Source organism: Nelumbo nucifera, chromosome 4, assembly GCF_055504915.1.
Source record: "Nelumbo nucifera cultivar China Antique chromosome 4, China Antique-T2T, whole genome shotgun sequence".
Lineage (NCBI taxonomy): Eukaryota > Viridiplantae > Streptophyta > Magnoliopsida > Proteales > Nelumbonaceae > Nelumbo > Nelumbo nucifera.
Window position 1 is genome coordinate 47,885,763 of NC_142652.1, and position 15,760 is coordinate 47,901,522.

The 15,760-nt window shown below is 38.8% G+C and overlaps 1 protein-coding gene across 3 annotated transcripts in view; it reads left to right on the forward strand.

Moving 5' to 3' along the window:
• Positions 1 to 15,760, forward strand: part of LOC104611799 (Rhodanese/Cell cycle control phosphatase superfamily protein) — a 51,202-nt gene that overhangs the window by 11,063 nt on the left and 24,379 nt on the right. For all 3 annotated transcript variants that reach the window (XM_088886298.1, XM_010279019.3, XM_010279017.3), the window contains exons 3-4: positions 987 to 1,136; positions 1,491 to 1,650. In XM_088886298.1, the coding sequence (XP_088742424.1) occupies positions 987 to 1,136; positions 1,491 to 1,650 (310 nt within the window). The remainder of the gene's footprint in view (positions 1 to 986; positions 1,137 to 1,490; positions 1,651 to 15,760) is intronic.

Genomic DNA, 15,760 nt, shown 5'->3' on the forward strand with positions numbered 1-15,760 from the left:
GATGACCTATGGAGAAACTGGTTAGCAGTGGCTAACACTTCTACTAGGAAGGACAGATATGTGGTTGAATGGATGCCACCTGGGGAGGAGTTTATAAAGCTGAACTTTGATGGGAGTAGCCAAGGTAACCCTAGACCTTCAAGTATAGGAGGAGTGCTGAGAAACAACGACAATAGTATTATATCTTTGTATTCAGGTCCTGCGGGTGTGGGAGACTCTATTAGGGCCGAATTACTTGCTGCTGTGCAAAGAATCCAGCTCGCAAACCAGCTAGGAATAGAGCATCTGATTATTGAAGGGGACTCCCAGGTGATAGTGGGTTGGTTGCAGGATCCGAACTCCGTGATCTGGGGCTATAGAGATCTTCTCAAAATGGTTAAATGGCTAACAAGGAATATGACAACCAGAGTTCAGTTGGTAGGCAGATCAGCAAACTCAATGGCTGATTCACTTGCAAAACAGGGGGTTTCTCGAGCTACTTTATTTTGGGCTTCTGTGTAATTTCTTTTGAACTTATGATTCTGTAACTAGTTTTAAAGGAAAGGTTGCACCTCGTGCGTTTCCATGGGTTGCCTGTAACTCATATTTGCTGGTTTAATAAAATCTTATTCATAAAAAAAACATAAAAATAGATGAATTTACATCTTTGCCCCAAGTAAGATGACTGCACATATAATAATCAAATAAAAAAAATACAAAATAGGCCCGACCTACTAAGGCCGAATAACTAATAACAAATAAAAGATGAAACATAGAACTAAGCAGAAAACTCCCCTTCTTTTCTACAAACATATATTGCTGGGAGAGAAAAGGTTCTTTTATGAACAATTAAAAATTGAATTTTGAAGTTTATTGTCAACTTCAGATATGTTCAACTTGGATGGTCTAATCTTATGACCAAGCTGTTTCTTTTTCCCTTTATCTTCATTCTTCATTCCTCTTGTTTTTCTCTTTTTCTTAGAAACTGTTAGTTTGTCCTTTTGCAGTATAGTGGTCCATCAAGAGATGCTTTGGCATATATTGATTGGCTGAAAGAAGATAAAAGGTTCTCTGATATCTTGGTTCAGATTTCTCCTGCTTTAAATGGGCATGCTTTTCCACGGCTGAAACTGCGGTATAAACCTTCACTAGTACAGGCAAGCTATGTTTATGTGCAGGTTCTATGTGCATTTTCTTTCTGATTAGTGCTGTATAGCTCTTATTTTCCACTTTCCTTTTTCTTGTGTTTTGTGGCAATTTCGCTCCCAAAGTGCATTAATTGAAAAATAAAAGTGTTGTTTTCAGATTAGTCCAACTCTTTTAATTTGTACCCAAGCTTTCCCATGTTGCTTGTTTGTCTAGTGGTCATCCTTTTTTTTTTCTTTTCTTTATTTTGCCATTGTTATTTCAAGATTACATGGCCTTATTTTTCTTTTCCACCTTTTGGATGGATGCTTCTTACACTCTACTCTGAAGAAATATGTACTTATTTGTGTTTTGTTCTTTTGCAGTTAGAAGGAGGCATTTCTCACCTTCCTTTGCTTGATCCTTCAATGAGAGCAATCCCAATAGCACCATCTGAGTGGAGGGAAAAACTGCAAAATAGAAAAAAACATGGAGCATCAAATTCAGAACTTACTAGGAAGTTTATTTTGTTGGATGTGAGAAATGGTAAGTAGCTTCTTTTATCTTCACTTCTGTTCAAGAAAAGCATGTTTTCAAGCTTCTTTTAGACTAATTACTAGATTAAAGAGATATTCTTTTTGATAATGAACAGAAAATTTCATTTAAAGAGAAAAAAGATTATAGACGTGTGGGGAGATTCTTTTTTTTTTTTTGATTGGTAACAATTTTCTTGTGTGTGCGTGTTTGTGAGGAGATTTCACTATATGTAAAAGTATTATTCTGATAAAATTTTACTTATAAAGATAACCCCTGATTCAATTTAGTTATTCCCACTGCAAAACCCAAAGTTAACCACAAATCGGAATCAAACATCTTCTCCTTTCACCAATGTTAAATGGGACATGAGAGTCAAAATCCAATGTGTGTCCAAGAAATTTGACTTGGCAAGATGAGAAAATATTGGTTCGTGAACATGTGATGCAGAACCTGTTAGAAGAGAATGAAGAAGAGGAAGAGGAGAAGACAAGTTGAGGAAGAAGCCTAAAATTAAAAGCTACAACCAAGCCCTTGGTAAATATAAAAATATCAAATAACCCCCTAAGAAAAGAAAGTTTACAAATGAACCCGAATTCTACACTAATCAAAATAAACCCTAAACTAATGCCATCTATGCCCAAGGTAAGTACGTAACACGCATGGCACGCCAGTCTATGATTTCTATGAATTCTCCCTGATAGAAGAGAACTCTCCTTAGAAGAAGTAATAGAACAATACTGCTCCAAAAGATCTGAATCTCCGCATCGAAGTTCTTCTAAAATCCGAGTATCATCGATGTAAGGACCTTTCCATTTGACAAGGTAACGCTGATAACCACCTAGTTTGGAGGTGACAATCTAATCTTAGAGAATTCTCTTGATCTGATTGTTACGTGAAGACTGAACTCGAGGCAAAATGGGTATGCATACTGAAGGGGAAGTACTAGCTGTGGCTACACTTGCAGATAAAGTAGGAGGCTTGAAGGTGCCTTGATAAGGAAACAAATCCTCCACATTTAAAGTTGAACTGATTCCCATGTTTGGAGGTAAGTTAAGTTCATATGCATTAAGTCCTACTTTTTGGATGATGTGAAATGGGCCATTGGCTTAGGCGTATACCTTTTTGAAGGAGTGCTTTGGATAACGCTTAGGATGCACACGAACTGTGACATAATTCCCTCTTGAATTCTTGATTTCTTTGATGTGCATTTGCAACAAGTCTATAGTTTTCATTACTTAAAGCAATTTTTATTTTTTTGTCTTGTACTAGCATGCAAATCATGGATATATTGGACAAAAAGAATCAGTAGAATTTAAAGTATGGGCATTTGGAGGTAAGGGAACAAGGTTAATAGGTATACAAGGAGTAAAGCCTTGGACAATCTCAAAAAGTGTTTTGCTGGTTGACCTCGATTGAATAATTATAAGCAAACTTTTCAATGGGCATCACTGAGTGCCAATTGCCTAAGTGCTCACCTACTAAACATTTAAGCAAATCTCTATCGATTTGTGGGTGAAAGCAGCTGAGAATTTCCACTTAGTACCTGATAGTTGCCACAATGTTTTTAAAAAATAACTAACAAACCTGACATCTTTGCCAAACACAATTGTAGGCAAACCATGGAGCCTGCAATCTCCCAAAAAACAGCTTAGCCAAATTTGAAGCTTCACTGGTTTTATGGCATGGGAGGAAATGGGCTATTTTAGAAAACCTATCCATGACTACAAGGTGGAATCATGTCCTCTAGCTATCCTAGGCAATCTATTGAGAATATGTATTGTGTGCAGGGGCATTATTGTCTTTCTTTCATATTTTTATTTGGGTACCCATTTAAGGGCATGAATGTAATTGTTCTTCTTCTCTTCTTCTTCTTCTTCTTCTGATGATGATGATGATCAGGAAGGGATCTTGTAAGAGTATTCTTTGTTAACTCTTGATTCCCAAACCTAGGAAGACGTGCTGACATCAGACTGTCACTAGATGACATCAGCATTCTGTACAAGTACCGAGGACAACTATTGAAATTGGTTCAGTTTGATGTGCCTTGATTTTAGGGATTTTTTGGTATGGTTCTCATCTTCATTTGATGCTCCTATAATTTTTCCTAGATTTTACAATTTACAAGAAGATAATGGTTCAATGTTTGAACCATTGTAAATCATGATCCCATTCTGATTGTAAAATCTAGGAACTACAGATTGTTGGATTCTTCTAGGGTTCGCCTATGGAAGTACAGATTGTTTCCGGAATGTTCTTGGGCAATGTTGATGTCTTTAGTGGTATAATAACCATTGTAAACCTTGATGGAATCAACCTTCTAGAGTGGTCTCAATTAGCCAAGCTTATTATCGCCTATGGAAGTGCAGATTGTACTTTGCCTATGGAAGTACCGATTGTTTCTGAAATGCTCCTGGGTACATCCCATTTTTGAAAAGCATCTATGACTTTTCCTTGAAGAAAAGGGGGCAATTCATCAGAGCTCATGTTCCCATACTTGCGGTGGAATGGTGTAGCAAAGAGAAAAAAATTTGATATGTTGTTAAAGTTGCCAGGGGACTATTATTATAGATGTATGTGCCAACCCGCTTTTGGGGAGATGCAATTGAAGCAACCGTGTATCTCATTACAGACTTCCTTCACGAACCCTTTGCCTTCAATTTCCTCACCAACTTCTTTTCCCTAATGATCCCATCTTCTGTTTTCCTCTTAGAGTCTTTGGTTGTAGCTACTTTGTTCATGACATGAGTCCTTGTCTCAAACTTGATCCTAAATCTATCAAGTGCTTTGATCCCCACTCTAGCAGATGGTTTGTATCTAAGAATGCTACATTCTTTGAGTTTACTTTGTATTTTCAGCCCACTCGTCCTTCTCTTTAGGAGGAGTGCCAATGAAGATTGGACTCCTTTTTGTTTCCTATTCTTGCCTCTATGAAACATTCCTGGTCCATCTTCCTCCCTTCCCACTTGTAGTAACAATATTCCTGTTCTTCCTCCTCCCCTTGTTCCTTAGCAGCGGTCCTGGCGGCAGTGGTTCATAAGGCTCAAAAGGAAGGTTACTGTTGAGGCTGAATGTCCACAACAATCTAATGACCTACCTCCAGGTAATTCTGTATGCAACTCTGAACTTCCTATTCCTACTGTTATTGAGCATGATATTTGGCAATCTGACCTTGACCTTCCCATTGCAGTTCAAATAGGAAAAAGAAAACGCACTACCTACTCCATCACTATGTTTCTTATGATGCCCTTTCACCTTCCTATTATGCCTATATTTCTGCTACCTCCTTTGTTTCTATTCCTCATAATGTTTCAGATGCAATGTAGTTCCCTTGGTGAAAGAATGCTATGAACCAAGAGATGGAGGCCCTCATAAAGAATCAAACCTAGGAAATTGTTCCTCTTCTTGAGGGTAAAGTACTAGTGGCTTGCAATTACATCAAGTTTGATGAAAGACCAACATTTGTTAAAGATTGGGAAAAATGAGCAATAGAAATGACCAACATTTGCCAAGCTGCTTGCACATACGAGGCAGGAAATGAAAGAGTGATAGCTCATCCAAAAGTTCTATTGTCATGGAAGTTGATAAGGCACTGGAAGAAGTAAAATGAGCAATAGGATATTTGATAACTAACTTGAGATGGTGATTTGGAGAAAGGAAGTGAAGATTGAAGCCAAAAGTTTCTGTTTCGAAAAAGGTAGATATGAAGGTAAGGAAAGGTTAAAGATCAGAGAAAACAGAGCCACCATATTTGTGGTTGAGGAAGTGATTATATGGCTGAAGGGTTTCATGGATGGGACGATTCTCTCTGTTAAAAAATTGGGCTGGAAGAGTGAAGTAACTACAACTGGGAAGAGTTTTGAAGTTGAGATGAGAAGAAACACGAAGGGTTGGTTCGTGGCGATTGTGGAAAGTGGTGGTGATAATAGAAAACACATGTGTGTGCCAGAGGGTAGAGAGAGAGGGTGGGATGGAGAATGTTTACAGAGACCTCGCAGGAGTTTCTATTGATTGTAGATAGAAGACAAAGCTCAAATCTTCGTGGTGGTTCAGAAATCCATGTTAAGCAGAGTTATAGAGATAAATCGAAGGAAGAAGAACAAAGTTTGAAAGGACCTCAAGCCATAGTTTGCAGTGACTCTAGAAGTTGAAGATTGCTCTTAGACGTAGCGGAAGGAGAATGGGAGAAGAATTTGATTCTGACTTCATCCAAAAGAGTCCAAGATTGGGAGAATATCGTAGGAGCGGTTGTGAAGAGATTTATATAACAGCTACTGCTAAAGTTAGACCTTTCGATGACTCAAAGGCTGTGTTATATGGAGCTTGCGAAGTAGTGATCCCAAGCGTTGAGACGGTGGAAGCTCTAGATGGAAGAGTAAGGGTCATGAACTGGTTTGTGTCTTGTAATCAGAATAACATATTAGAAAGTCCTCTCGAGCTTTAGTTAGTAGGGCTTCCCTTCAACTATTGGAATGAGGAATCTCTGGTAAAATTGATTCAAGTCTTGCGTGGACTGTTAACAACCTTTAATCTCCAAGATCTTCATGTAGCAAGTAAGGGTCAAGGGTCTGAAGTCCGAAAAAGTTTCCAGATGCGTAGAGATGCTCATCTATGGTTGCTGGCTTAAGGTTTGGGTTCTGTTGGATGGTGAAACATCTCTATGGATGAAAAGTTCTAAGGAAGAAGATGTTGACATCTTTGAAGGCTGGGTTACACGTGGAAAAAAAAGAGATCGAGCCAAAAGGCATTGGCTAATGTCCAGGCGTCTAACAAGGATGAAGAGACTCCACGCAAGTTTGCTGGCAAGTCTCTGGATAAGGATGATATTAGCTCAAATTTTTTGGAAATTGGATATCAAAGAGTAGGCAAAAAGTCATACACGGAGATCATTAAAAGGGCGGAGCCACATTAGCTAACCTCTTGGGTTCACAAGGCTTTTTAAACCAGAGAGGATCCGAACTGGGTCATTTTTTTGAGGGTGAACCGGAGTTGCTTCTTGGACGAGGTAGTGGGCACTTGTCTCAAAAGGAGAGGTCTTCGATGGGCTCACAAAGGGGAGTTAAACTCCCCTTATTCAACTCAAGGTAAGATCCCCGGTGACTCGGAGATTGCGGTTGCAGAGGTGTCTCCACAAGCGCTAGAGGGTGATGACAAGATTTGTGCGGTAAATCAACCTTCGATTCTTACAGATAAGAAATCTGGCATGTAATTTTCGGTTGGTATTCAAGATGCGAAGAAAGATATGCAAATTGGTAGGAAGGAAGTTCAGTCCTGAAATAGAAAAGAAAACAAGAGGAAGCATCTAAGGCCCAAAAAGTCTAACTTGAAAAGAAAGGGAGGGATAAGAAGAATTATCTCGTCTGAGATTAGAAAAAGAGAGGAAGAGAGGTTGGTCTAGGTGATTGCCAGGTTTGACAAATGTAGTAAGAAAGGTTTGTCATTGACACAGGAGAGACTTTCATCGATTGTCCTCTTTTGGCAATGTCTGGTGATGCAAGACGCTGCTCTCAAGTCAGGAGGGGGTTCGATTAGATTCGTGTTCCCTCTGAGTTCGGGATCCTGAGTTTGATGCCCTTAGAGGATAGGTGTGACTTGGGATGTCTAGTTTGTTCACATTCGGAAGAGACAACTCTTGCTGAAGTGGAGAAATTGAAAAGGGGGTGGCAACGACTAGGAAAGAGATTGCTAGTATTGGTGCTGAGCCAGGAACTAAAGGCAATGATGGAGGTAGGGATGAAAACAGATTGGATCGGATTCAAATCAGGGTATATCTGAATCCGATCCGAAGATCCGATTAGATCTCATAAATATTGATTCGAATTCGAATTTGATCAGGATGTTGGATATCTGAATCTGATTTGATCCGATTTAATTTTTAAAAAATTAATAAACAAAAAGTACAAGTATTTTTTCAACTATTTTCATCATATCTATACATGTTTTTTATAAAAAAATAAATAATATAAAAAATTTATAAAAATGCAATATAAATAACATATTTATAAATAAATAAATATGTTATATATATATATATATATATAATAATGATGATGATGATGATGAAATAGGAATATCCGAATCCGACAAAATAGGATTGGATCTTGCACCCCTAGATGGAGATAAGGTTGGAGGAAAGGAAGACTTAGTTGATGATGACTCTTTTGGTGGCCAGGTTGAAAGTTAGGACGAAGATGGCTTATTTTATGAGGTTGAGATGGGAAGGTTGGGTGTAGTTTTGGGTCAAGGGAGCAAAATGGAAGAGAAGGAAAATCAGAATGGTGGAATAATCAACAAGAAACCGCAGAATATGAGAACTCACAATATAGTTCATGTGACAGATTTTTTCTAGACTTAAACTTGGTTTGGCAGGGGCAAGACCTACTAAAAAATATAAATGGGTGTATAGAAGGAAAAGAGTGAGGGTTAATGGGACATCTGGTACTGTTCATAGGGGGCAACAGTGCAAGATCAACCATTGACCCCCTATCATTGTTCATTGAAGGAACAAGTTAATAAGGTTATTGATGCTGAATTTGAATCTGGTGCAACACAGCTACTATAGGAGAATGAAGTTGGTGATGAAGTTATGGGTGGGGTGACTATCCAAAAATTAGTTGATGGGAGGTCATAATTGGGAAAAGCTTGGGTTTATTTTTCTGGGGTGGTGAGGAATTTGCTAGGAGGGCTTTTGAAGAATTTGAAAAAAATAAAGAGGAAGAGAAAATGAAGACCAAGCATTTGAAAGGGAGGAAAGACTGCAATGAGGAATTCCCTAAATCAAGAGGATGTGTTTACAGATGAAAACTGTTGTTGACAGCTAGAAAGTTTTTGCTTTTGTTTAGAGTTGGGCAGCGATTTCTACTTTAATGGGTTTTTTGTATTGGGTTTCTTTTTTTTTTTGGAGTTTGTTTGGGTTTTTGTTTTTGCTTGTGTGGTGTAGTATTTTTAGGCATATTTGGGTTTCTCGTGGGTGCATCCTGCTCTAGGTGATTTCTTATCACCTTGTGCTGTAATCTTTTTTCTCTTTAATAAATTTTCCTTTTATTCTTTAAAAAAGTACTAGTGGGTTGCTAGTGGGTGTATATTGTTAAACATTGGGCTGATGGATCAATTGAAAGATACAAAGCTAGGTTGGTAGCAAAAGGGTACACCCAAACATATGGGATTGACTATTAGGAGACCTTTTCTCCTGTAGCCAAAATAAACCCTTTCTGCCTAATATTCATGGCCTCTATACCAGATGGATGCGAAGAATGCCTTCCTTAATGGAGATCTTCATGAGGAACTCTATATGGATCTTCCCCTAGGGGTAACTGGGTAAGTTTCCCTAACAATGAGGGGAAGGTTTGTCATCTAAAAAAAATCTCTTTACGGGATTAAGTAGTCTCCTAGAGCTTGGTTTTATAGATTCTGAAAAGCTATTCTTAGAATCGTGTTCACACAATCACAGGTAGATCATACTCTTCTCATAAGGGTTAATGGCCTAGTGACTCTACTGATAGTGTATGTTGATGATATTGTTGTCACAGGAGATGATTACTTTGGGACTAGAGCAACTAAAGTCATTAATTTTTGCTTCTGAATTTGAGATCAAAGATCTCGGGAATCTTAGATACTTTCTTGGAATTGAAGTGGCAAGGTCTATGGAAGGGATCTTCATTTCGCAAAGAAAGTATGTCCTTGATCTCCTTCATGAGGTTGGGAAGCTTGGGGTGCAAGCTAGTTGAAACTCCCATTGACCCCAATCATAATCTGAGTGTGGATGATGGAGACATTATTCCTAACAAGGGTGTCTACCAAAGACTTGTTGGTCAGCTTCTCTACTTGTCCTTGACCTGGTTTGATATATCCTATGATGTAAGTGTGGTGAGTCAGTATATGCATAATCCCAGAAATTCATATATGTAGGCTGTCAACAGGATTCTTGCCTACCGAAAGGAGTGTCCAAGCAAAGGAATGTTGTACTCCAACCATGGACATCTCAAGGTTGAGGCTTATATTGATGCTGATTGGGCAGGTTCTGTGGATGGTTGGAGATCCACCTCTGGTTCACATTGGTAGGAGAAAATGTTGTATCTTGGAGAAGTAAAAAACAATTTGTTATAGCCTGATCTAGTGCTGAAGCCAAATATAGAGCTATGGCTCATGGTGTATCCAAATTACTATGGCTGAAGACCTTGTTATTTGAGATTGCGATTCAAGCTGAAGTCTCAATGAGACTATACTGTGATAACCAAACTGCTATGGATATTGCCCATATTGAGACTATACTGTGATAACCAAACTGTTATTTGAGGTTGCCTTCTATTTCAAATTCTATTAGAGTCAAAATGTGTAAAGGTTTCATTTTTGGATAGTCAATGGGGAACACCTTATTTTTGGATCTATCATTCTTGGATGGTTTAGTGAGTTTCACAAGGATAGATTTTACAATGTGCTTGATGATGTCTGTATTTGGTCTTCTATAACGGGTAACATTGATATCATATAACCATGGGCACCCCAATAGGACATGAGCGACATCCATAGATAGAACGTAGCACCAAATCTCATATGAGTAATCACCAATAGGGGGAGCATGGGTTGGTGTGGTTCTAAGTTTTTAGAATCGAAACTTCAGTTCTAGGGTCTAACCGTGGAATCTGTTCTTTCTTTACCCCCCAAAAAATGGAATTTGTTCTTTAAAAACTTGATTTTTAATTATAATAATAATATATGGTTCAAAACTGATATTACCTTTATTGATTAAATTGAGTAATTTAATTTGTATATTATCATAATATAATAATATATAGTTCAAAAATAATTATCATTGTGATTATAGTTCAAAAAAAATATAGTTCAAAACTTATCATTGTAATTTAAATTTTGTAAATATTACCTTTTACATTACTTATTGTACACAAATATCAAATTGAAGAAAAATGATCAAATCACTTAAGTGACTCAATGGTCAAGTGAAACCTGTTGGAAGGATTAGAAATCAGATTAGACATGGCCGAACCAGGTTTAGTGGCTGGCTGGATTTTTAAAAATTTTCTAACCCCACATGAAACAATTTCTCGGTAAATTTGAAATCTAAAATTTTAGGATCAATCTTGTGCTGAACCGAACCAGATTTGAAACCAAATTTAAAACTGATTATACCTGATTTGGAGACTACAATATGCAACTCCTAGACTGGTAGTTCACGCTTAATATCAGTCCCAAAATTGGCCTCCAACTGAAGATGGCACAATGTGTATGTAAAGCCGATTCAACAACACCATTTCAGCAAAACCGGTCTCCAACTTGCTTGAATTGAAGTGGGTATGTGAACCTGATATCCACCAATGTTTTTCTTGCAAAACCACAATAGAGGACTGATGAAAATCAGTCCCTATCACGGCTGGGTCGAATTAGGGTTTCTGGGAGGCAAGGGAGCAGAGAAGAGAGCAAGAGAGTGGAGAGAATTGGTGAATTTGCCCCTCCCCTCTTAGCCCCTTATATAGAGCACTTTCCTAATCTAGTTAGGAACTGATCCAAATCAAATTTGGATCAAGACTTTATCTTTAATTGATAAGCATTATCTTTTCAAAAGAATGGGTGTTCCATGCCCAGATCCATGCCCATTTTCAACCCAAATCACATGACAACTTAAGGTGTCATGTGATCTGTTAACTAATCATATTAGTAATGGGCCTTAGGCCCAGTTTCTTTAATGGTTCATGTCCCATGGTGTTGCATGGCTACTTTGGGCCTGAATATTGTATAGCATGGGACCAACAAAGGTCTCACACAAGTCTATAAGGATTCGGCCCCACCTTTGGTAAATGTTAGGCCGAATTCACTCTCAGGGGTAGTGAACCCCTAACCCAATCAGCTTGGGCTTATTTTAGGCCCAACATTTATACATAAATGATCATTGGATTCAGCCACCCTATGAAGACCCAAGGATAACGAACTTATGTAAGATAAAGCCCATTAGGTAATCAACTCTGTAATGGTCTCTTACACCTAACTTCTTGGCCCATAATCATCAAAACACTGCCTATAGGGAAGGACCTCTTCCATGACTGTGAAATGCAGTGTCACACTCTGCTCAAATGGATCCCGGGATTAAAACCTTTTGCAAACCTTTTTCATAAAATAGTAATATAACATATAAATATATTTTGCAAATTAGATTTCAAATACAGTTGAAATCCATTGCCAACAGTTTAGGTTTCCATTAGAGAGAGTGTAAACCATGATATTCACTTCATCTGACAAAGGGTTCGATCCTATCACTATGATCACCCACTCAAGTAATTTCCCAAACTACCCTAACATGCCTAGATATTTGACCCTTGATGGATCTCACTAGTTGACACATCAAAGACAGTTCAGTCCAAAACCTAGTGCAGTATCATAATCAAGTTTGGGGTTAAGTGCAACTTTCCAGTTTTGCCTATCTATCTCCAACGTCCAGGGCATAACTGGAAATTGGTCCGGGTTTAGTGTTTCTTCTAAACACCCACTAGCTATGCTTGGGGTCTAACCCTAGTAGTTGAGACAAGCCGTTCCACCAATTTGGTAGCACACCATTGTCAGCCTTGTCAGGATAAACTCCCCAAGTCTATCCAATGGCTGAGAACATTCTGAACTAATACGAGTTTAATAAGTGTCCAATTTAAGGAGTAATTCATAGAAATACACCAATTTAAACATAAAACAATAATGTACTTTATTCATTTACTAATAAATGTTTGTGTACATCAACCTGATTGGAGCTAAGGGCATATACTGTCTAACAGTTGGTCTTTGTAACCATGAGGCTTGGGTTCAAATCTTCACATCCTCAAAGTATTTTGGGATTTTTTTGAAGGCAAGTTCGGTTCCAAGGCCAGCTCCACCAAGGTCAACCAAGGCTAGTTACACCAAGGACACCAAGATCAGTTTAGGACCTTCAGGTATGGTAAACGTCTAGACCCTAGAGCCGGCCTGGGTAGGAGTCAGTTCCAAGAATTTGGAACCAGACCCTACCTGGTAATAGATTCGGTAGGGTCAATTCTAGACCAGTTTGAGGTTAGTTCCATTTGATTCCAGGTAGAACCTACCCATTTTCTCGCCCCTAATCACCAATCTGGATAGGAACTAGACACCTCTCAGCTATAGGTAGGGAGGTTTTATCAATCCGAGCTACTCTATATGGTTGTGGGTGTGGTTCAGGTCTGAGTTTCATTCTTGCTTTTGGAATATTTGGAACCAGAACATACCTAGTAATAGATTGGGTAGGGTTAGTTCCAGGTCAATTTCAAATCAGTTTGAGGTCAGTTCCATTCGGTTCCGGGTAGAACCTACCCATTTTCTCACCCCAAATCACCAATCTGTATAGGAGCTAGACACATCTTAGTTATGGGTAAAGAAGTCTTATCTACCTGAGCTACTCTATATGGTTGTGGGTGTGGTTCAGGTCTGATTTTCATTATTGCTATGGAAGATTTGGACACTACAATCGTGGAACTGCTTCCATCAATGACAACTTTTCACATAGCATCGCCACATTTAAAATAGGCTTGAAAAATGCTAGTGCGCCTCTTAATTGTTTGTCTAAGTAGGAGTGAACAAAATGCACCTCATAAATGCTAGTGCGCCTCTTAAGGTGGTTGTTGTCAACACAACCTTGGTCATCTTCAAGTTAAAGACTCGGTGATTTCCACTAAAGGCTCAACAATTTGGTCAAGATCCTCACCTTCAAAAAATTCTTCTATATCTATGCCTATTGGTTAAAGCTTGATTTGGACAATGTGATGCAACATGTCCTTTACCATGAAATCTAAAATATTGAATGTTAGATCCTTTATGTTGTGAGCTGGAAGTAGTTTATTGGTTCTTTGAACAGGATTGTTACTACCACTAGATATCGCTGGTTTTGACTGTGTATGCCCATTGGTCCTATGAAAGGACACTTACTTGGACATTGACTTGGGTGCGTGGGTTTCTTCAGTTTGGGAGGACCAACACCTAAAGGTAGAAACCTTAGGAACTTTTCAAGCTCTAGAGCCTTATGGTAGGCCCCTTCCATAGTGTCAAGGGAATGTAGGTTCAGTTCCCTTTTCAGTTTAGGTCTGAACCCATTATTGAATTTAGTAAGAGTCATCCAATGTTCTTCCCTTATATCACATTGACACATTTCATAGACAAGCCCTCAAATTTAGGTCTGAACACTTAATGACCCTTGTTTCAAGTTCATCCATTGTTCCAAAAATTGTCTTCTACAATTTGTGGGGAGACATTTTTCTTTCAATTTAGCTTTCATTTCAGCCCACAAAATAATCGGTGCCTTACCTAGACGTTCAATGCCTCGTTGGACCCCTTGCCAATAATGCTTGGCGGACCCTACTAGCTTTATCTTGGTAAAGAAAACGTGGTGGGTATTGGACATGTTATACGAAAGAAAGTAGTTCTCCATATCTGCTAACTGTTGAGTTGGGCCTAGTTGTTTTTTATTCTTATTTTAAGCTATTTAGTTAGGAAGTTGTTGGGCTTTAGGCCCATTAGTTTATGTTTCTAAGTTGTGACTGTTCAGCCACATTAGTAGCCGCCCTACTAAGGGCATCCTTGTAATATCTCATCTTTTAAGTTAAGTATAAATATAATGAGGGGTTGGTGGCTAGGGTTAATTCAAGAATTCCTGGTTGACTTTCCACTCTTTTCTCCCTCTCTTTTCTTCTCTACTACCGAAACCTTTATCTTCCTCCCCTTTCCTTTCACAAGAAATTCAACTAAATCTACAATCAGTGATTTTTACTTGGTATTAAAGCAGGCCGAAGGTTCCTTGAGTTGTTTCTTCATGCAGCCCTAGATCAGCCGACTGCATGGTGATTTAAGAGGCTGATCGAAGTTCTCAGGTAAGCCCAGTTTTTGGATTTTTTGATGGATTTGTGTGCCCTGTAGCTGGTCTAGGGTTTCTCATCAAAATCAGGAAAAAACTGGAGAAAGGGGAAGAGCCCTGTTTCTATTGGACTCTTCAATTTTGACCTAGGAAGTGGCGCCCTAATTTTTTAGGGTTCCTTGGAGTTTTCTGTAAGGGGCAGTTCAAGTCTTGCCTGATTTGGAGGCTTCTAGAGAGAGCGACTGCCTCTTCTCTCTCATTTCCCGTCCCACAAAAAAGGAATCTTTTGTGGGAAGACAGTCTAAGACACCAGAAAGGTGTTGTTGGTTCCAGAAGTGTTTTGTTTGATCTTGTTACATATTTCAGTTATTTTCTTTACATTTTTTGAGAAGCATGGAGGGTCACAGAGTTGAAAATAAGCCTGGGAGTGAAATAAGACCAGTGTGAGGAGGTGCTGGAGACCTTTTCGGGACTGTGACCATTACTACAGTTGGGTTGGATGGTGCAAATTACTTAGAATGGTCACAATCTTCAAAGATGGTCATTGGTGCTCGTGGGAAATTAGGGTATATCACTTGTGAGGAAGTTAAACCTGAAACTAGCAACTCCCGGTGGGTACAGGAGAATTATATGGTGATGACTTGGTTGTGTAATTCCATGTTGCCCCATATAAGTAAAAATTTTTTATGGGCAAATACAACTAAGGAAATATGGGATGGGGTTGCAGAAACCTATTCACAGAGGGAGAATGTTGCTAGAGCTTATCAGTTGAGAAATCAGATTATTTCTACAAGGCAGGGAGATAGACCTGTTGCAGCCTATTTTTCAGCCCTTAAAACCCTGTGGTGGGAGATTGACCATTTAGGGACATTTTCTTGGGAAACCACTAAGGATGCAACTACCTATTAGAAACATCTAGAGAAGTGTAGGGTGTTTGAATTTCTTGCTGGCCTTAATCCTGAGTATGATATTGCAAGACAATATCTTCTTTCCAGGGACAATGTTACCCTCTCCCAGGCATATGCCTTTGTGTCAGGGGAGGGGAGCAGGAGAGATGTGATGATGAAAAATCCTGTTTCTGATCAGTCTGCCATGGTGAGTACTGTGAAACCTAAACAAAGTGGAGATCGGGGTGGCAGTGAAATCAAGAAGGAAGATAAAAGAGATTTGATCTATGACTACTGTAAGATGCCTAAACACACAAGAGATACTTGCTGGAAGCTTCACCCACATCTTGTGCCGACTAGACTGAAAAATAAGAAGGGA